The sequence below is a fragment of the Hyalella azteca genome, unplaced genomic scaffold, assembly GCF_000764305.2.
Source record: "Hyalella azteca isolate HAZT.00-mixed unplaced genomic scaffold, Hazt_2.0.2 contig16248, whole genome shotgun sequence".
Lineage (NCBI taxonomy): Eukaryota > Metazoa > Arthropoda > Malacostraca > Amphipoda > Hyalellidae > Hyalella > Hyalella azteca.
The window spans coordinates 2,003-24,344 of NW_025946074.1; the positions used below are offsets into that span (position 1 = coordinate 2,003).

Genomic DNA, 22,342 nt, shown 5'->3' on the forward strand with positions numbered 1-22,342 from the left:
GATTGCTGAGGAGACATTCAAAATCACAAACCTGCCCACTCTTCCTCTACACGAGTCTGACGCCTTTGATGAACCAACTCCTGAATTGCATGCTGTTACACCTTGCAAGCTGGAACCTGTGGAGACAAGCCACAGTCAACAACGTATGTCCGGATTGTGGAATCAGCCCACACGACGTACAACATTTGTTCAACTGCCCGGCCAAGCCGACACAACTTTCGGCACTCGATCTTTGGAAACAGCCAATCGATGTGGCGCGCTTCATCGGCCTCGGAGCGGACTAGTGGTTGACGTTGCTACAACAACAAGCCCTGAGATGATGGACTCTGAGCCAGAGCAGTCACCCATCATTGGTGGTCAGTACCTGCTAAGAAAGACCAAACAACTTGGTAAACCCCAGCTCACCGCAACACACAGTGGTAAGGTCACCAAACGACCAGCAGCATGTGTCTCTGTCAGTTCTGGCCTCAGGTATGCAGCTCTGTCATCCTTGGATGACAGTACTATTATGCAACCCTCACCTATCATCGGAGGCCAGTTTCTGCAGTGCAGGGATGCCATGGTGAAGAAACCTGACTCTGTTTCACTTCATGATGGTAAAATATATGCTAGAGGTAAAAACCAACTCATCAACACAGGAAGATAATCTCAAATGCCCATCCAAAAAGAAATAAAAATTGAACAATGGAACTGCCATAGCCTAACGAATAAACTAAGTAACTTTAAGCTGCATATATACACTACCAAACCCCATGTAATTTGCTTATGTGAAACATGGCTGGATCAGAATGCAGAACCTCATTTCATAGGTTACTCAGCAGTATTCAAGCATAGAGATGGAGGCCAGGGGGGTGGAGGTTTAGCCATGCTAATCCTTAATGACATCCCTTTTCTTGAAATACCTCTTCAACCTTTCCTGGCTGGTGCCCTGGAAGTTCAGGGTTTGAAGGTTTTCCTGAAGAATAACTCGTCTCTTTCTATCCTGAATATATATAATCCTAATCAACCTATTACTTTTAATGAATTCCAACACTTTTTCCAACAATTAGGTCATTCAGCTATTGTTGTTGGAGACTTCAATGCTCACCACCTCATGTGGGAGCCAACCAAGGTGCCTAACACTACTGGTAGAAACTTGATGGAGGTCCTACTTCATAACCCAATGCTAGCCCTGCTTACACCTCCAGACCTGTCCACATATTTCAATACCTATCATAACTCATTCTCTACTCTCGATCTTACCATCATTTCATCAAACCTGCAGCCTCTTTCCTTTACCTCTACTGAACCTGATATGGGCAGTGACCATTACCCTGTCCTCACCTCTGTTGGAGTGGAACCTACCACCATCCAGTACAGGCGCTGCCCTGCATGGTTGTTTGAAGCAGGATCTTGGGCAACCTGGTATTCTGCACTGCCTCAGGCTAATGATGACCTTCCCCATGATCTTCCCCTTAGTCTTATGAGCTTTGTGGAAAATATAGTCTCAGCGAGGACTGAAGCATTCCCACAAAGCAAAGAAGCCATAACTGCCAAATATAATGTCTGGTCTACCCAACCATGTGCCGATGCAGTTAAAACAAGTAGAGCAGCAAAGGCACTACTTATTTCCCAGCCTTCACAGGAGAATCTTATTAATTTGAAGCGTTCCCAGGCAAAAGTCAAGTGGGAGGTTAAGGCAGCCAAGAAGGCCTCATGGAAGAAGTTTTGTAACAGCATAACCTCTGACACCCCAATTACCATTTTGTGGAATAGGATTAGAAAACTCCAGACTCCATTTACATGCAAGTCACAACCTTTTCTGAAGCCTAATTTAATTCTCTCTGACCCTGTTTCCAGAACATTATGAGCAGGTACTCTCCTCACTAACCCCCACACCTTATCCTAACCATATTATACTCCCTCTGGCTCTTGCTTTGTATAGTAAACTTTGTTCTCCTCTCAATGACCCATTCACACTGTATGAATTGGAAACATGCCTGACTTATCTTAAGAATACATCTCCTAGTCTTGATCGCATACATAACAAGCATCTCTCCCACCTTCCTCCTGACTATAAGTTATGGTTGCTGAGGCTCTTTAATAAGAGCTTTGTGTCTGGGACAGTTCCACACAAGTGGAAGACAGCATTAATAATTCCCATTCCCAAGCCCAACAAGGCGCTTACTTCTACCAACTCTTACCGTCCAATCTCCTTGCTATCCTGTGTTGCCAAACTAATGGAACAGTTGATAAATAAACGCCTGCAATTTTTTCTTGAGCAAAATAATTCATTTAAGTCCAGTCAGGGAGGCTTCAGACCTCGCTTAGCTGCAATTTACCAAGTAGCTTGTCTAGACACAGCAATTTGAAATGGCCTCAGGACAAAGTCTGTACTTGCTGTTGTCTTCTGTGATTTCAGTAATGCATTTGACACAATCTGGCACAATGGCCTTTTGTACAAGCTGAGTAGATGTGGAGTACAGGGAAGGTTGCTGCGCTGGCTCAGAGATTATTTGTCAGACATATCTTTCAAAGTCTTCTTTGAAGGTGAGTATTCTACATTACACAGGATTAAGGCTGGTATCCCACAGGGAGCCATTTTGTCCCCGCTACTTTTTAATGTTGTAATGAGTGACATCCCTTCCATCCCAGGTGTGCACTGTACAGAGTATGCAGATGATGTAGCCTCATTTTCCTCTGATGCTGACATTGCCCAAGCAACAGCACGACTCCAGACCCAACTTTCAGCTTTTTATACCTGGTCTCAACAGTGGGGCCTGAAACTGAATCTTCTCAAAACTAAATGCATGTTTTTCACAAATAGAAATGTTACTCCTCTGCCCTTACACATTGATGGACAACCAATTGAGATAGTAACAAAATACAAATATCTTGGTGCAGTCTTGGATGCACCTAGACTACAGTGGAGTGCACAAGTTGAATCCTTGATGACTTCATGCTTACCAATCATCAATTTACTCCGATCCATCTCGCACAGAGAATGGGGTGCTGATCGCACACTGCTTAGCGTACAGGACTCTCATCCTCAGTCGTTTAGATTATGCTGCTCTTCTTTACGCATGTGCCTCACCTACCATGATGTCAAAATTGAATGTAATTCAGAATACCTGTCTCCGCCTTGCTGTAGGATGTCGCAAAACAACCCCAATTTCATCCTTGGAAGTTGAAGCTCATGTACCCCCACTATTCATACATCGCCAAGAGATATTATGTAAATACTTTTATCGCATTATCCAACTCCCTGTATGCTCTATAACAAATGACATTTTCCAAGCAGTCCATCACAACCAGCCCTCCCCATGCTCACGCTCAATTCTGCCTCCCTTCACTCTTAATTCCAAGAACATGCTCGCAAAATTGAATCTCCCTATTCCCCTGCCATGCAGGTACCCACTCATCTCACCTCTCCCACCTTGGTTCAACACCAAAGACTGTATCTTTACTAATTTCACACTGTCCCCTGTGACCTCCCTCTCCTCCAGCAATGCTATTCAGATTTTCAGGGATCTTCTACAGACAATTTATGGGATTCAGGGCTGCGTATACTGATGGCTCTCATGTGCGGGAACCTGCAGCCTCCACCTCGGCTGCTGTTGTGATACCAGCCAGGGGGGTAGCCCTCAGCTGGAAGCTGCGCCCTGAGGTGCAGGTCCTTGAGTCTGAGCTCTTTGCAATCCATGAGGCACTGCACTGGGCTAGAAGCAATCTCAGAGGCTCTGAAAGATACATCATCTTTACTGACTCTCTGAGCTCTCTACACTTGATTGTAAACAGAAGACCACAAAATCTTGTCCCTTTTGTCTTTAGAATACAAGAAAAACTAATCTCCCTACTGCCCTCGCAGGACATAAAGCTTCAGTTTGTGCCTGGTCACCATAGTATTGATGGCAATGAGGCCGCCGACCGTGTGGCCTCTGAAGCCCACTTGCTCCGGTCCCGTACTGTTACTCCAATTTACATGGAAGAAATGGTGAGGTCTCTTCGACATAATGTTTTAGAATTCTGGCAGGAAATGTGGATTAGAAATGTGCATGAAATGAGGAAGGGTCTCTTCCTCACTAAAGTGAGAGACAGAGTTGGTCTTTGGCCATGGGCTGCCAACGGGAATCAAAATGTTGAAACTGCCCTTGCCAGGTTGCGCCTAGGGCATGTGGGAGTCAATTCGCACCTTGCGCGCTTTAACTTGTTGGACAGTCCTGGTTGTTCATGCGGGGCTGATGCTGAAACAATAGAACATCTGCTTATTCACTGTCCGCTCCATGCAGTTGCCCGGAACAACATGGCTTGCTCACTTGCTGCACTCAATGTAAATCTCTCGCTCGAAAAATTGCTGGGGGGAGGCCCCTTCTCCCCAGAAATTCAGAGTGCAATTGTAGAGGCTGTTTCCACCTACCTTCTCTCTACCAACAAACTGAAATCAATATAGCTTCCTTGAGCAATGTATTTCATGTTTGTTTGCTTAGAATTGATAATATTGGTGGTATTAGTATTATTGAGTATACATTGTTAGTGTACTAACATTCTGTAGAACTAATAATAATCTGTTAATACTTATTACTCCCCTCGCTCCTTTGCGAGTGTAATCTAGAATGCAACCGGAGGCGCTCTACGCAGCCCAACCTTTGTAATGACTGCTCCCTGTAAAGAGTGCCTTTGTTTGCCATCTGTATAACTGATACTGCTCCCTTTCTCAATCAGGGCCCAGCCCATACGAGACTCTTTATGTATCTTTGTTTTACAGATTTAAACTTAATTTATTGGCAAATTCTGGCCCAAGAAGCTCCAGGCTGCACGGACCAGGCTGGACCTTCAGCTGGACTGTGGCTCTTGTATGAGGCAAAGTGTAGGGCATGCCTTGAGTAAAAACTAACCTGGGGACACCTATTGTTGTTGGGTCATTCACTGGTGTGTATGGATATAGTTCAGCTAACCATGACTGGGCTGTGCTCTGCAGCTCTGCCATGTTCCACGGCTCTGCCGTGTTCTGCGGCTCTGCCGTGTTTCGTGGCTCTGCAGCTCTGCCGTGGCATGTTCTCTTCAATAGGTGCTAAGAATAGGAGGAGCTTAAGTCAGGCAGGGAGCTAGAGTTAGGCTAGGTAGTGCTCTGATTGAAGATAACTGTGAAGCGCCACTTGAAAAATCACTGAGGCAAATATAACGCAAAACCCTGTTGTGGGGCCACACTGGACTGGTCTTCAGAGGCTCCCGCAAATCTGAAACAAAATGAAGAGTATCAGCAGCTGAGCTCAGCTTCATTGTCGACGTCGAGCTTGCTAACTATGCTTCTAGTGTCCTTCGTCATTGATTGTGGAAAGTTAACTTTCAAATAGTCATATATCAATCACCCAGGAGCTTGAACTTTGAATATACAGCAATCCCTTGATTAGCACAGTTTTGAATACCGCGGTTTTGATTAACACGGGAAATAAAAATTGCAACCTATCCTTGATCTACGCGGTGCCAGTTTTGATTAGCGCGACTTTTTTTTCACAACGCATCATTTTCCCGCCTCTAGCCAGAGGTGTTATGTTTATAACAAAAGTGTTACTTTTTGCTTATTAGATCTTATGTTGTTACTTTTGTTATGACTTTTGGAAAATTTTGCTAAATGTTGTTACTTTATGAATTTCAGCCAATAATTCTTTAAATAAGGTCCCGTTCTGTAGGCACTCGTGCTGACTACAGAGTCGGTTTAACCGCACCTTGTCTCGTTCATAACATGAATGGTCGAGTTTGGCAATGTTCGCCGGTAAGTGCGCCATGCCTGTGCTCTAGTTACTCATTAGCCTTCAACTGGTCAAGATCGCTGCCATATCTACTGCTCATTTTTATCAAACTACATAATTTTCCTTGATAAATTACCATCATAATTATGGACAAAAATGGAACGCTTAAACGTAAAAATATCACTTTGGAGACTAAGCTTGAAATAATTAAGCGTTTTGATAATGGTGATACGAAAACGGAAATCAGTGAAGACCTAGGGTTTCCCCGAGTCAACAATACGCACAATTTTGAAAAAATCGTCCGAGTATCAAGAGAAAGGCAAAATTGCTTCTACGTCGTCGAGCGTGCAATGCACTAGAAATAGGACTTGTATAATGATCAAAATGGAGGATTTGCTTTTTATTTGGTTAGAAGACTGCAATCAAAAGTGCATACCTATAGATGGGAACAACAATATGATGAATTTTAGTGGAAAAAAAATTATCATGTAACTTTGCTATTTTTGAGGATTCATTATAATTATTCCCATATATTCTTAAGTTTGATTAGCGCGCTTTTGCTTAACACGGTAAAACTCGGGGATTTATTAACCGCGTTAATCAAGGGATTGCTGTACTTATATAAATGTGTATACCTAAGGAAGCAAAAGGTCCATGACTTCAGGAGCCAGGGCACTGAGGGCAGAGCTAAGGCTCCAGCCTGCTGGGGAGTCCTTAGCCCTTAGAGTTCTTGATGCTGGTCCCCAGTGGGGACCAGCATCAAGAACTCTTTCCCCGGCGGGTGGCATCCCCCCTGGGCCCCCCAAGCCCGAGGGGGCCCAGGCCGTGTGTCAAACCTCTTTTCCAATATTCTTATGATTATGTCATTAATCTCATTTATAATAAGAACAACTCATTATGAATGACAGAATGAGAAGAGGTTGATATCCTGATAACTGTATTTGCAGACTGTCGACTCTGTTACTTACTTTCTTTCCATGATATACTTTTTCTAGAACTAATTGCAATTGGCATAGATTTTAGATTAGTCATTTTTTAGACTCTTCCTCAAGTTAATTTTTGAGTCCTAGTAGTAGTACCAGCCTACCAGGGTGCAGAGGGTGCAAGCTGCCAAGCAGCTTCACCAATATATGAATATTTAGTCCAAAGCATTGCCAGCCAACCAACTCCCAACTTTGGCAATTCTGCAAAAGCAATTTCACTGGTCCTGACTCCTGAGAAGATTAATGTGTTGATGTCCATTCATTTTTCAAGGTTAATGGCCACTGTGCAGAGAGTGGATGAATATTGCAAGATCTTTGGCGACGCTTCAGTAGCAAAATTTATGCCTTCAGAAAATCTTGCTGACAAATTTAGATTGAAATTTTTGCATTTAATATATTTGTCAGTCTTAATCCCAACTATTTAGAAAAAAGTAAGGTTTCCAGTATGTTGGATGGATCAGGATGCAGTGAAGCTTGTTTGGAAATAAGTTGCGATGAGTTCCCGCCAAAAAAATGTAAACAACAAGTTTACAATTGCGTAGTTGCGGTCACATTAGAGCCGTCAGACTGCATTATCACATGTTCCATTGACACTTGCTGTACAATCAAACTGTTTTTAGGGTAAAATTAGTTATTTGGGGTAACACATGCATGCAACCTTGTAAATAAGTTCGTGGCTTGTAAATAGTTTTTCATTACTCAGCGTAAATGGCTTTTCATTAAAAATTACCTGGCAACACATCTTGAAAATAGTTGGCAACGCTTTGGGCTTGAAAACCCATATATTGGCAATGCTGCTTCCACCCTCTGCACCCTGGGTTAATGGCTTGCATGGCTACATTAACTCTGCCCAGAAGGCTGAAGCCAATCATTTGAAGCCTATCATTGTCATTTTTTTCCTAACAGGCCAATCTGGTATATTAAAATTTTTCTATAATAACAGGCAAAAACTATCATTTTACCTAGGATTGAAATCTTACGGCCTGGTTGTATATTTTTGTTAGGAATAAGCTTGGAGGTAATTCATCTAGTGGGAATCTTGCACTTACAATGGTGGAAAGCTCTAGTTGCAACTCATAAGGCAGATATATTTTGTGCTTGATTACATTTAAAATTTTTGAAAATTTATATGAAAATTATGCTGTTTCTCGTATGTTTTATGGAATACCTACATTAAATGAAGGCAATAAAAATGGTGACATTAGCAAGAGTGTGCAAACAAGGGCATTTTTGTCTCATTTATGGTCATAGGATTCACAGCCTGTAGGTGGATTTTTACCAAAGCAGTACAGTCAAACAGGGTAATAAGGGATAGTTTTGATCATTTCTCCTTAATAACTTCTTATCATGAAACATTTCATAAATGGGTTTAGGCTCATTTTAAAGGTTATTTGTAAGGGCCATCATATGGCATCTTTGAAAAAATTCCATATGCTATTTGTAAGGAGCCAGACGCAAGGTAAAAGCCTCCTGAACTAACACTGGGAACGGGGTAATAAGGGACACTTCAAGTAAAACTTGATTTTAAAACATTTGAAGGATGCAGTGTGTGCTCATCCATTGCTAACAGTACTCTGAAGTCCTGCTCTTCCTTTGTAGATGATGTAGAGGTAGAATAAATGACATTTTCTGTGATTTTTACTTGTTTTTCCTTTTTTGATATGATATTACCTCATCCATACATTACTGTGTTATTGATGTGATATTACCATATTCATGAACATGCCTTCGAGCATAGACCTTGTCCATTGCAAGCTTCATATCAGCAGCCATTTAGCATTTCTTCTGTGGGTAAGCTTACTGGATGGCTTGTAATTTTGCACCATTTCAATTGGGCCAAGTGAATTCACTATAACAAAAAAATAAGATTGTAAAGAACACACGAACCTGAAACGCAATGGAATATTTTTGTGACACCCATCATGTTTTTTGAGAAAAAATCCAGTTTAGATTAATTACTTTTCATTCTATGTTGCCCGGTGCACGATTCTATCTATGACTTTCAATGCACACTTTGGTGATGACCGATAATGCACTAATTTTCTGTCAAGTTAAATTTTTTTGCTGAGAGTGGTAAATCTAATCAAAATTCTTTGTTGGTAATTGATTTTTTTATCTACTGGAGACTGCTAACCAAGGCTTTACTGTAAATGCGTTTTTAGGGGTGTCCCTTATTACCCTGGGGTGTGTCCCTTATTACCCCATTGTGCAGAAAATGGCCAAAACATTTTTCTGGAATGAGATACGCTAATTCTGTTAATCACATTTTTAAGCCAACCCCTGTGTGCAACTTATATGTAAGTAAAATTTTTTAATACAGTGAATATATTTTTTTTGCTACAGACCTTAGCAGAGGTACCTAGTACTTTTCCAAAATCTCACTTTTCACTCTTTTTCGCAAGGATTTCATAGAGGTAGTAAATGTATGATTTCTTAACTTGCTTTATGCTACATAGATAGTAAAAATGTTGAACTTTATGCCACTATTTTTTGTTTTGCAATATTTTAATTAGTTTAGCTGCTACAACATTTCTGCAAAATGTTGGAGGACAGTTACCCCACCCTTAAAAATGCTAGCAAATTTGATTGACAGTTTTAGCAATAACCTTTACATAACCGGTGATCAAATGTTTAATATACCTTTAAATTTTTCATTTTTCACACCTCCCTTATTGTGATGAATTTATGATCTCTCAAAATCTGTCTTTATACTGTTCTTTAATCTTTGTTGGGACACTAAAAATCTGTCTCAAAGCTCTGCTACAAATTTGTCTAATTTTTTACCAAAATTCATTGCAGATTCATTTTTAAAACAGGCCAACCTAATACCCTCAATCAATTGATTGGTTAAATAAATATGACGTGGACTGAACATATACTAAGTACTGTGCAGAATCAAGTTGTCTACTCAAGCAACATAATAAGACAATGTTAGGTTGTTGATTTCTATTAATTCATCATGGCTGACTTTGATGCCATTGATCCTGCAATGGATGATGAGGATGCTTCATCCTTTGAGTCCTATATTCCAGTGGCTGAGCCAGTCATTATCCGTGGTACTGGTAACATTACAGTGTGAGTATTTAGTACATTACAGTGCAGTAGTTATATTACAGTAGTTGGTCTTCAGTGATCAGCAAGGTATATTGATTATTAGGATGACCAATCTTTGAGTAGTGCTGTAGTGAGTAATGCTGTAGTGAGTAATGCTGTTCAGGAGTGTGGTGCTGTTCAGGAGTGTGGTGCTGTTNTCAGGAGTGTGGTGCTATCCAGGAAGAGGGTAGTGCTGTTCAGGAGGAGGCTAGTGCTGTTCAGGAGGAGTGTGGTGCTGTTCAGGAGGAGGGTGGTGCTGTTCAGGAGGAGGGTGGTGCTGTTCAGGAGGAGGGTGGTGCTGTTCAGTAAGTGTGGTCCAGGAAGAGGACCGTCCCTGATCAAAAGAAACACCAGCATAAATAAACCAGCTGTACATTTATCCCGATTAAAAGTTTGTTGCGATAAAATTCTTAAAAATTACATTTGTGCCACACAGATTCGGGCTGAGCAGCCAATTCTGCCGGGACTTTCCCAGCGAGCTGACGGGACGGCTGGCGCCGGAGGAGTTCAGAGCGTCTGTTGGGCGACTCAACGGCGTCCTGAGGAAGACTCTGCCGGCCTCGGCGCGCTGGCTGCTCTGCGGGTGCTGCTTCTGCCTCTGCACTTGTGGCTGCTCCCTCTGGCCTGTCATATGCCTCAGCAAGAGGGTGAGTCTATACCCTCTGGCCTGCCATATGCCTCAGCAAGAGGGTGAGTCTATACCCTCTGGCTGTCTATACTCTCTGGCCTGTCATATGTCTCAGCAAGAGGGTGAGTCTATACCCTCTGGCCTGTCATATGCCTCAGCAAGAGGGTGAGTCTATACCAGGATACTCATGTGCTTGTAACGCTGGGCATCGTTGAACTAAAAACCTCTCTCTTCAACCCCTTAGAAAGCTCTTAAAAGCTAATAGTTCTCGAATTAACCTGAGTTTAGTAAACCCCTCACTAACTCAAGTATCCTCCACTCATGTGCATCTAAGTATTTCTCACTCAGGCACAATAAGCTTATTACGTGCCCCCAAGGATCCCTAACGACCCTCTAAGAACTATTAACTAATGTTCCTCCTGGTCACAGCAGAATGATTAAAATCTCCTCTACCTCAGACACGCCACACGCTGCAGAAGGCGCTGGAAGCGGAGAACCTGCGCCTGTACCACGCGCTAGGCCTCCACTGGCGCCTTGCACGCCGCCGCTGTGACAACGCGGCCCTCATGGAATACGTGAGTCTAATGATATAATTCAGACACGAGGGCTTAAATAGTCTTCTGAAGTGAGTCTTGACTCTTGACCCAGGATTTGTTCGGGACATTTCATACATAGGGCTTTGTTCTCTGTCGTACGGATAGCAGGCGACTTGTGCTAGCGACCTCTTGAATGTCATCCATTATGTTGCTGTCTTCTTGCCCTTCTTCGTTGCTGATGCCTATTATTACTTTCCATCTGCAACTCGACGATATCTTAATATGTTTTGGTACAATTGAGTGCTTCGAAATTTGTGATGATCCAGACCTTGTAGGTACTTTATTTATGATCATACTCGTGTTTTAACATTCTTATCGATATCGCGTAATATCTGACTCACAGATACACCTTCGGCAATTTTACTATTTTTGCGCAGGTTTTGGTCATCGAGATGATCCCCAAAAAAGACATCTTTCGGCCTGACTGACTCCTCAGCGCTGCAACTGTACAGCTTCAGCGTTCGGTCTCCTGCCTGATACTCATTTTATGTCATTTCACGTTAAACATCATGTCATTCGTTGTACATTTATATGTGGTAAGAGACTCTGTACTATTAACTGGATACGTTAAGATAACACTGTGTTTGTCGTCGACTGATGTGTTGTGATTAGCAACCTGCGTCTACACAACAATTAATTACACTTAAATACAATATGACTGAGCCACGAAACGCGTGGGCTTGTGTTGTGATGGGTAGACCCACCCTAAGTAGAAATAGCATTGTAGTGATCGTAAGCGAGTAAATAACCTGAATACCTTATCACGTTTTTTATACCCTGCGAGTAAGCTCCGTCCATGCTACCACCTGACTGTGACGGTGATGTCTTCTTACCCAGCCGTCGTCCACCCGAAAACTTGCACTGACGCCGGTCATTTCCCTTTAGTTGTGCCTCGGACCGCCCTTGTTGAAGTCTAATCCGCGGGGCGATCGTGCCCGAGGACCTCCACGGCCTCTGAATATCAATACCGGCGGGATGCCTCCAGAAGATTTTTTATCGAGGACGCGACGGCTAGAGAAGAACGTTTAAAGGAAGAAAGGCATTCTCTACTACTATTGGAATGAAAACACATCCTTGCTCCGTCAAAATTTCATCTGCTGTCAAGGCCACTTTCGTTACTTGGATTTGCCTCTTCTCTCTCTGGTGATTTCCTCCACGCGCTGATGCGATCCGCACTGCGAGTGGAAGTGAAGTAGAAGGAGAAACAAGTTAATTTCTAAGTGTTAATATGATAGAGCATCTGAAGTGATTTGGCTGCAAGTTGCTACTAGTCCAGAAACTTCATCGATCACTGCCATGTCCAGGTGCGACAGCTGACCTTAAGTGAGGTCGTCTCTGCTCCTATAACCAGTCACCACCCTCCAGAATCTGTTTACTCCGTGATACTAGCTCGTCCAATCCAGAGGCATGGTTCGTTCAGTTGGCTGACAGGGAGAGAAAAACTTCGTGTAGGCAGAGTATAATGTATTAGATGTGTGCTTGTATAACTTGATCGGTCTGATGATACAATATTATAAAAGAGAAGGAGGATTTGATTGCAGCATTGAAACGAATTTTATTGGAACTCAAATCATTGATTTAGTCACTTCAAAGAGGTTGTTGTGAGTGAAGTATGAATTGGATTTGACCAAGATCAAGAAAGGTGCTGTCCTGTTAAACAGCAAAATAATAATGGGTTATGACACTTCCTCGTCGAAAAATCTGTTAAAACGCAAATGAACTCCTCATTTAAGGCAAATTTTGTTAACTTTTAGGAGACATTCTGGGACATCGGCCTCAGACGTTTGATATGTTGTTTGATGAACCACCATCCCAAATAAGTGGTCACATCGACATGATATAAGTGGCTTCGATAAGCGCTAGACGATTAAACGTGATTTTTTATAATTATCGTTGTTATGCGCATTTGTATCATTTTCAACTCAAGCTCTACCAGAATTCATTCGCTTCCTGTAAGAAACGATGAAGGGAGAGGCAATTCAATCGATTGTGTACATCAAATTAGGCAAGCTGACGCTTTATACGGAAAATTGAAGGAGGCTTTATGGAAGACCGGTAATCTTCAAATATAGGTCAAAATTTGTTTCTTTCCATTTTTCTCTTGTATCAGGGAATTTGAAGGTCAAATTCAAATATAGGGTAATATTTGCGTTTATCGTGCATTGCCATTGTTTACGTTTGACTTGCACTTAATTCTTCAGTATAATTTTGCTCGTTTCCCTTGTTCAAGTTTATCTCAATTGATTTAAGTTTTAATGCACTGTTACAAGGATTCATTTAAGTTTATATTATTCATTAGTAATTCAAGTTCAGCTGAACTCTATCAATTATTTTTATTGAACTTTGAAAAATATAAAGATTTGTTATTTTGTGTATTGACAGTTCACCATTGCATTGGACTTGGAGTCTTGGACTGATGATTCATGGTCATTCACCTTCACAAGTTCACAGCTTCACTCAGACTCAGATCACAGTTGCACAATTGCACTAAGGCCTAACTCTAACTCTGTCTCTAGATTGTGAAGACTGCAATATTGATTAATGACTAGTACCTAAGAAAAAAAAAATGCTGTCATGAACTCATGATACCTAATTCCTGACTGCCACTGGAAATTTAAGGTACCATAAAATGGGGTAACTTAGACCACTTTTTTTTATAAATGATGCCATTTTTTTTTACTAGCTAAATTAAACTTGAATTGAAACATGCAAAATACAGGTCTATACTCTAGCTTCACTCACCATAAATTGCTGGCTCCTGCCTCTCACAAATCTATTTATTATGAAATTGAACTTAACAAGACCAAAACAAGGTGTCTGACACCGTCTTGTCTAATGTCAACAGTCAACACAATGTTGCCATACGCCGTGAAAGATTAACAGTTTATCCCATCATTCCGTGTGGATTCGAGAACTTTGTTGGTATTGGTGAAATCGTGAAAATTTTCTGCAAAAGTTTACGTAATTTTTATTTTTATTTTGGAACATATTCTTCTACAAAATTTGTTGATAGGGATACATGACTAGTGTATGTATTGGAGGGAAGAGTCGCCAACTTTTAATCGGTTTTCAAACCACACGCAAGCGAGTTAAAGGAAGTGCAGCTGTCCGGGTGTCTGCAGTTTCTGACGAGCTCAGTGTAAGAGTATCAATTGTCACTTCGGTGGAAGGTGTAAGGTGGTAAATTTTTCGATACATTTTCTTTTGTTAACATGATAATACATTACCTATACAGAATTCCATACTGCTGTAGAGTCTGAAACATAAAGAAAAAACATAAATAGGCTGTCAAACATAAAATATGTTATATATGGTAATTTTATATTAACTTCCAAGCCGGTCTATGTTACCCCGTCAGGGCTGACATTAGGTGGTCTAAGTTCCCCCATTTGGGGGCAGCGCCCCCTGTCCCCCATTTGCAAACTATGACACTTTCCTAAAATTTGTCGTTTGCATATGTAACTAGAATAGTTCTACTACAATGCATCAAAACCTGGAGTTAACAACAATCGCATCTAACGCAGCAAACCGTATGTATGTGCATATGGTATGCATGCACATTCGTATGTACAAATTTTTCAATTCAATCAAAATACGGCAAGCCCTTCTCCGCTAATATGTGTCTATCTATAACTCTGCTGGCGATTATTTTATAAATATGTCCTATACACTCAAAGAATTCTTTGTAACTTCTTAACATAATACTTCTTAACAAAAAATATTTACAAACGACTGCTATTATTCATACCTCGAAATTGAGATAATAATCAATTCTCTTGATTATAATTACTTGATTATACCATAAAGCAGTATTTTGTCATTCTAATTGCCAAGTAATGAATATTTAAAAATTTTGTTTAATATTCTTACAAATTCTTATGAGATAATATACTTTTAACAACAAAGCCATGACATAATGCAGATGTATCTGTATAATGTATATATTTTTTATATCAAACCATCGGCATAGAAAGGAATGCTGAAGGGACTGCAGTGGCTGGGAACTTAGAACGCTGGAGCTGGCCGACAACAACAAAGTCCTTGGGCACCCACCACCTGACATAAGCAGCACAGAAACACAGCTCTCTAGACTGGAGAGAGTACACCTAGCCAGGCTGCGCTGCGGCCACCACCCTTCACTACAAACATATGCTGTTGGGGGTCGCCCCGTCTAAAGGTCAGCGGCCGGCCGGTATAGTACCAGCTAACGGGAAAACAATAAACTGGAACTCAGGAAAACAAACCAAGCAGAACCAAGCAAAAAATATATTAAATAAAATAGTGGTACATGAAGATGAATGGTGAAGGTTAATATGTTAGTGATGGGACAGCCCAGGGCTTATGGGTGATGGGATGAGCCTACCACGTGAAACCAAAATAAAACCAGTAGCCCAAACTGGCAGAAACTGAATAAATGGTGAACATTAACTTAACTAAACTGGGCCAGAATAATAAAGAGAAAACTGAACCGAAAATAAAACAGGAAATAACTGCCTTGAAATTGGTCTGGTGTCCAGCCTGGTTGGATCCGTCACGAGGAAGCAGTACTGAGGAGCAGAGGAAGCAAGAAGGCGGTGGTCTTACCGGTGATGGACAGCAAGGACTCAACTAGAGGGTGCTTGGCTCAAGGTGCACGTGGCTCCAGGCTGGCTCAACACCTTCACGGCACGTGGTCCAGCCCAACCCAAGACTCTTGGTGAGCTTGCGCAGCAGTGGCCCAAATACTAGCCCTGGATTTGCCCAGCTCAGCTCTCTGGTTCAGTCCTGGATTGGCTCCAGAATTTGCTGCTCTGCAAAAATGCCAGGACAGAAGAACATAAAACCCTATCCAACAATCTAACACTTGAACGCAGAAACATTATCCTACCTCATGTACAGTTCTAAAACCTCAATGCAAAAAGGATGATATTTACAAAAGAGTTTACTAGTAACAATAAGAACTAAGATGCATGGCGAGAGTATTCCCTGGACTCACCTATAAAAGAGCAGCAATAGTCCTAGCAGGTAGGTGGCAGGTCATCAAGGATGTCAGCGTGGCCAGAATCCCAGATTGCAGGTACATTTACACTTCCACCATTAAGCAAAATCAGGGAAAACTAAACTGGCTAGTTGGCCATCTCTAGTATTTAAACCACTGTATTTACACTAGTATTTAAACAAACTAGTATTCAAACACTGGGGATAACAAAAAGAAAAGAGAATTAATGCACGCAATTTACAACTTCTTACTTATTCATATGCCACCATGTGGCCCCTAACAATGCAAACAGAATAGGCCAAGCAGACACAGACACCTGCCCATCCTGCCTGAGAGCTCCCCACACAATCACTCAAATTCTTCTGGAATGTCCGCTCTGGCAGGATCTCAGACAACACCACCTCATAACCTCGGCCATGCAGCTCTGAAGCGACCCCCTGTCGGTGGTGTCGTACATGCGCGAGGGGGTCTCTTATAAAAATGAGACCAGGAAGCCACAACAACAACAACGGCTGGGAAGAAAATACAGCAATCCCTTGATTAACGTGGTTAATAAATCCTTGAGTTTTACCGTGTTAAGCAAAACCGCGCTAATCAAACTTAAGAAAATATGGGAATAATTATAATGAATCCTCAAAAATAGCAAACTTACATAATAATTTTTTTTCCACTAAAATTCATCATATTTTTTTTCTAAATAACATGGGAAATAAATAAAAGAAATGTGAATGAATTGACATTTATTTTTTACTGAAAAACGAAAAACGAATACTGAAAAACGAATTATTTTTTACTGAAAAACGAATGGACAAAAAGGGAATGCTTAAACATAGAAATTTCACTTTGGAGACTAAGCTTTAAATAATTAAGCATTTCGATAATGGTGAAACGAAAACGAAGATTGGTGAAGACCTAGGGTTTCCCGAGTCAACAATACGCACAATTTCGAAAAAATCGTCCGAGTATCAAGAGATAGGCAAAATTGCTTCTACGTCGTACTGTGCAATTGAAATTGGATTCGTTTCTTCCGAGTATCAAGAGATAGGCAAAATTGCTTCTACGTCGTACTGTGCAATTGAAACGAATCCAATTTCAATTGCACAGTACGACGTAGAAGCAATTTTGCCTATCTCTTGATACTCGGACGATTTTTTCAAAATTGTGCGTATTGTTGACTCGGGAAACCCTAGGTCTTCACCAATCTTCGTGTTCGTTTCACCATTATCGAAATGCTTAATTATTTAAAGCTTAGTCTCCAAAGTGAAATTTCTATGTTTAAGCATTCCCTTTTTGTCCATAATTATGACGGTAATTTATCAAGGAAAATTTATGTAGTTTGATAAAAGTGAGCAGTAGATATGGCAGCGATCTTGACCAGTTGAAGGCTAATGAGTAACTAGAGCACCGGCATGGCGCACTTACCGGCGAACGTTGCCAAACTCGACCATTCGAGTTATGAACGAGACAAGGCGCGGTTAAACCGACTCTGTAGTCAGCACGAGTGCCTATGGAACGGGACCTTATTTAAAGAATTATTGGCTGAAATTCATAAAGTAACAACATTTGGCGAATTTTTCCAAAAGTCAAAAGTCGTGACAAAAGTAACAACATAAGATCTAATAAGCAAAAAGTAACACTTTTGTTACGAACGTAACACCTCTGGCTAGAGGCAGGAAAATGATGCATTGTGAAAAAAAAAGTCGCGCTAATCAAAACTGGCACCGCGTAGATTAAGGTAGGTTGCAAATTTTTTTTCTGCGTTAATCAAAACCGCAGTATTCAAAACCGTGCTAATCAAGGGATTGCTGTATGCACGTTATCATAGGCAAGCAGCTGTAAAAATTTTGGAACAATTGAAAGATTAGAATACCATCATACCATCAGATGTGTATACATACCATACCATATAAGAATACAGCTGTGGTATGCTTACCATCAGCGTGGTGTGGTATGACTGACTCACGTGTGACTGGCTTGATCACAAAAGGGCGGGAAACAAGCAGAGGTCATGCAGTGCTATGTAACGTCTCCCCTGTATGTCTGTATGTACATACATACATCACTGGTCATTTATGTAATGCATGTAGGTCTGTATCTATCTCTATATGTACCGTCAACCGGGGCTACTCGGGACGGGCGGGGTAACTCGGGACAGACCTCCGACATGGCTTAAAACTGTTTTAGTAGCAATATTAATTGGAATATTGCAAAAATAAATATAGTGGCGTAAACGTCAACATTTTTCCTATCTATGTAGTATAAAGGAAGTTCAAAAATACTACATTTACTAGCTCTGAAAAATTCCTGAAAATACAGTGAAAAACGATATTTTTAAAAGTTAGGTACTTCTGCTAAGGTCTGTAGTAAAAAAATATTTGCCGTATTAAAAACTTTCACTTAGAAAAAAGTGGCAGACAAGTGTCAGCATGAAAACTTTATTTGCGGAATTAACATACCTCACTCAAAAAAAATGGCGGCCAATTCCGCACTGCTGGGCTACTCGGGACAACCCCATGGGGCTATTCAGGACACCCCAAAAACACATTTACAGTAGAACCTCAGTTAGCAAAGGCTCCAGTTAAGAAAAAAATTAATTAAAAACAAAGAATATTGATTACATCTACCATGCTCAGCAAAAAAAATTACACTTATTGAAAAATTAGTGCATCATCAGTCATCACAAAATTGTGCATAGAATGTCATATATGGAATTGTGCACCAGGCATCATAGAATGAAAAGTAATTGACCTAAACTATGATTTATTTCTTCAAAACATATGATGGTTGTCACTAAAACATTCCTTTCTGTTTCAGGTATGTTTTTCATGATCTTTTTTTATAATAAATTCACTTAACCCAATTGAAAAGGTGTGAAATTACAAGCCGTCCTGTAAGCTTACAGATACAGAAAAAATGCTATAAGGCTGCTGATATGAAGCTTGCAGTGGACAAGGTAGTTGAAATGCTCAATGGCCTGTTCATGGATACGGTAATATCGCATCAATAATACGGTAATTAATGTATATGGTAATATATCAATAAAGGAAAAAATGAGTAAAAATCACAGAAAATCTCATTTATTCTACCTCTACATCATCTACAACGAAAGAGGAGGACTTCAGAGTACTGTTAGTAATGGATGAGTACAGTCTGTGTGCTTCAAATGTTTTAAAATTAAGTTTTATTCCAAGTGTCCCGAGTAGCCCCGTTTGACGGGGCTATTCAGGACACTCTTTATTTGCTTCTGGCACCTTACAAATAGCATATGAAATTCTTTTTGAGAAGCATTGCGATAGCCCTTGCAAAGAGCTTTGAAATGAGCCTAAACTTATTTATGAAATGTTTCATGGTAAGAAGTTATGAATGAAAAACGTTCGAAATCGTCCCTAGTAGCCCCAGTTGACAGTATCTATCTATGAACCGTAAAATGGGGTAACTTTGACCACTTTTTTTTTTCAAAATGATGCCATTTTTTTACTAGATAAGTTAAACTTGAATTGAAACATGCAAAATACAGGTCTATACTCTAGCTTCACTCACCATGAATTGCTGGCTCCTGCCTCTCATAGTTTTGATGTAATTTTAAAAAAAAAGTGATGGTCTTTGTTACCCCAGCTCTTGGGGTTTCTTTGACCGGGTGGTAAAATCAATTTAATTTTTTGGTAAAATAACTCCAAATAACTCAAGGTTTTGGTGCATTGTAGTAGAACTCTTCTAGTTACATATGCAAATGACAAATTTGTGGGAAGTGTCATAGTTTGCAAATTGGGGGCACCGCCCCCCAATGGGCGAAATGTGACCACCTAATGGCAGCCGTGATGGGGTAACATTGACCGGCTCGGAAATTAAGTTAGAATTACCATATATAAGACTCTGTAGAGTCTGAAACATAAAGAAAAAAACATTAACAGGTGTATCAAACATAAAATATGTTATATAGGTACCTATGGTAATTTTAACTCAATTTCCAAGCCGGTCAATGTTACCCCATCTCGGCTGCCATTAGGTGGTCAAAGTTCCCCCATTGGGGGGCGGTGCCCCCCATTTGCAAACTATGACACTTTCCTGAAATTTGTCATTTGCATATGTAACTAGAAGAGTTCTACTACAATGCATCAAAACCTGGAATTATTATACCAAAAAATAAAAAAATTGGAGGGGGTACTCCGACAGGCTTTAAATAATAGCTCTTTTTCGTGGGTCACATTATTAATTTTTTAACCTATTAGATATGCAAACTTTTCAAATCTTTCTATTGTGTTACGTAGCCTCAGTATTAGGCCTTTGATGGCCATTGACAAAATTTTTCTATGTCAAATAGTTTTTGAGTTTTGGGGGTTTTTGTTAAAAAAACGAAAAGTGGTCCAAGTTACCCCGCCGGTCAAAGTAACCCCATTTTATGGTACCTAATAACAATATGTGTAAATGTACTTAGAAGTAAGTGTACTTAGAAGAAGTTACTTTGCAGTAACTTCTAACGGATACATTTTGGTAATAGGTTTAATGACTTTTCCTGAGTCTGTAACTAATTCTACCGAATGAACAAGGTTATTGTTACAATCAATCAAAGAAATTACTCTTCCTAATTCCCAAAGTACACGAGGATGATTGCTATGAATTTATACAATATCTCCTATCATAACAGTATTACCATATGGCCAATGTAAGTCCACAAAGCCATCGTAAGTCACCACAGCCAAGGTAAGTCCACACAGCCATCATAAGTCTGCATGGCCATCATAAGTCCACATGGCCATCATAAGTCCACATGGCAATCTTAAGTCCACACGACCATTGTAGGTCTGCACGGCCATCATAAGTCCACATGGCAATCTTAAGTCAACACGACCATTGTAGGTCTGCACGGCCATCATAAGTCCACATGGCCATCATAAGTCCACATGGCCATCATAAGTCCACACGGCCATCATAAGTCCACATGGCCATCATAAGCCCACACGGGAAATATCCACAGAACTAATGGTACAAAAAGAAGGCTAAATGATCTGCACCCTAGCGGAGGGCCGCTAGGGTACTGTAGACCTTATCACAATGTCTTAACGTCATTTCAGCATGACTTTCTGTATTTTGGATATAAGTGTGTATCATTACATTGCATATAAATTTGTTATAATGTAATAAAATTAATTGGTATCATTAAATACAGCCAAAATGAGTATAAGCTCTTCATAGCATTATTTTTAGTCGTAATCAATTTTCTGTTGATTCAAGGATGTACAAAGAAATCTATTTATGCTTCTCTATTATTGAACTACTTGGAGGGCTGCCTTCTGGGCGCTGGCTGCTGCTAGTTTGTTTGGTTGTTGAAGGCACACATCCCAACATCATCATTGTCATGTGACATGACAATGTATCAGTGTATGATATGATGTATTGTCATGTGACATGAGTGACATGACAATGTATCAGTGTGTGACATGATCTATTGTCATGTGATATGACAATGTATCAGTGTTATGTACCTATAAGTCTTAAAGACAGTGTTGCCAGACCATTCTGTTGGGAATTTCTGATGACAGCTATGTCTAAGCATATTTAATTTTAAAAAAAGCTTTTGCGCTTGAAAACTATTTTTCCATTATTTAGACTGATGAATAATTTCTTATAATTAAATAACAGGGTGTGTACTGGTCATGGAAAACCTGGAAAGTCATGGAATTTGATTTTTCATTTTCCAGGCCTGGAAAGTCATAGGATTTTATTTCAGCTTATGTAAAGTCATGGAATTTGCAAATAAAGGAATAAAAAAAGGAAGTGTTTTTCTGGTGTGTTAACCCATTAATGCCAAGCAGTTCCTTTTGGAACCAGCGGAAAAAAATGAATTCGTAATAAAATTGTAAAATCAAATAAATATACAAGTGGATGCATAGGTTTGATACACATCTTGTCATGTTTGTGTCAAAGTTTGGTTCTGCTGTGCCGACTTCTCTCTTTTTAGTTAACATTCAAAGATTACTAGAACCGGGTCATGGAAAAGTCATGCAATTTTTTTTTTAAATACTGGTACCTACACACCCTGAAATATATTTAGAATGATTAAATGATTTCTGACTCCTTTCATTAACCATAGAACCTCTAATAACCATATCAGTGCACTATAAGTATATATAGAACAAGCAAAATCTGCCATCTAATATTAATATTTGATTACTTCATTTGTCCACTTTCTGAGGAATTGGTTCTTCACCACTTGCCTTGCATCCATACAGAATATTTGATTACCTAAATATGGTATGTAAACAAACTACTATGTTGCCATAAGAATACGGAGAAAATTTCTTCTAGAATAAAGTTCTAGATTACTTACTTTGACC

At 40.3% G+C, this 22,342-nt stretch overlaps 1 protein-coding gene across 1 annotated transcript; it reads left to right on the top strand.

Annotated features, from left to right (window-relative positions):
- Nucleotides 1-9,509: 9,509 nt before the first annotated feature.
- On the top strand, nt 9,510-11,790 carry LOC108677749 (cysteine-rich hydrophobic domain-containing protein 2). The gene is made up of 4 exons (XM_018166020.2): nt 9,510-9,787; nt 10,242-10,452; nt 10,892-11,008; nt 11,407-11,790. Exons 1-4 carry the CDS (start codon nt 9,672-9,674, stop codon nt 11,455-11,457), a joined length of 495 nt encoding a protein of 164 aa, XP_018021509.1. The 5' UTR covers nt 9,510-9,671; the 3' UTR covers nt 11,458-11,790.
- Nucleotides 11,791-22,342: the final 10,552 nt, after the last annotated feature.

Bases quoted from the DNA above. Each gene is read 5' to 3' on its own strand.
- LOC108677749 (XM_018166020.2), top strand. From the start codon at position 9,672: ATGGCTGACTTTGATGCCATTGATCCTGCAATGGATGATGAGGATGCT. The intron at 9,788-10,241 runs GTGAGTATTTAG...TGTGCCACACAG, and splicing joins GGTACTGGTAACATTACAGT to ATTCGGGCTGAGCAGCCAAT. The intron at 11,009-11,406 runs GTGAGTCTAATG...ATTTTTGCGCAG, and splicing joins ACGCGGCCCTCATGGAATAC to GTTTTGGTCATCGAGATGAT.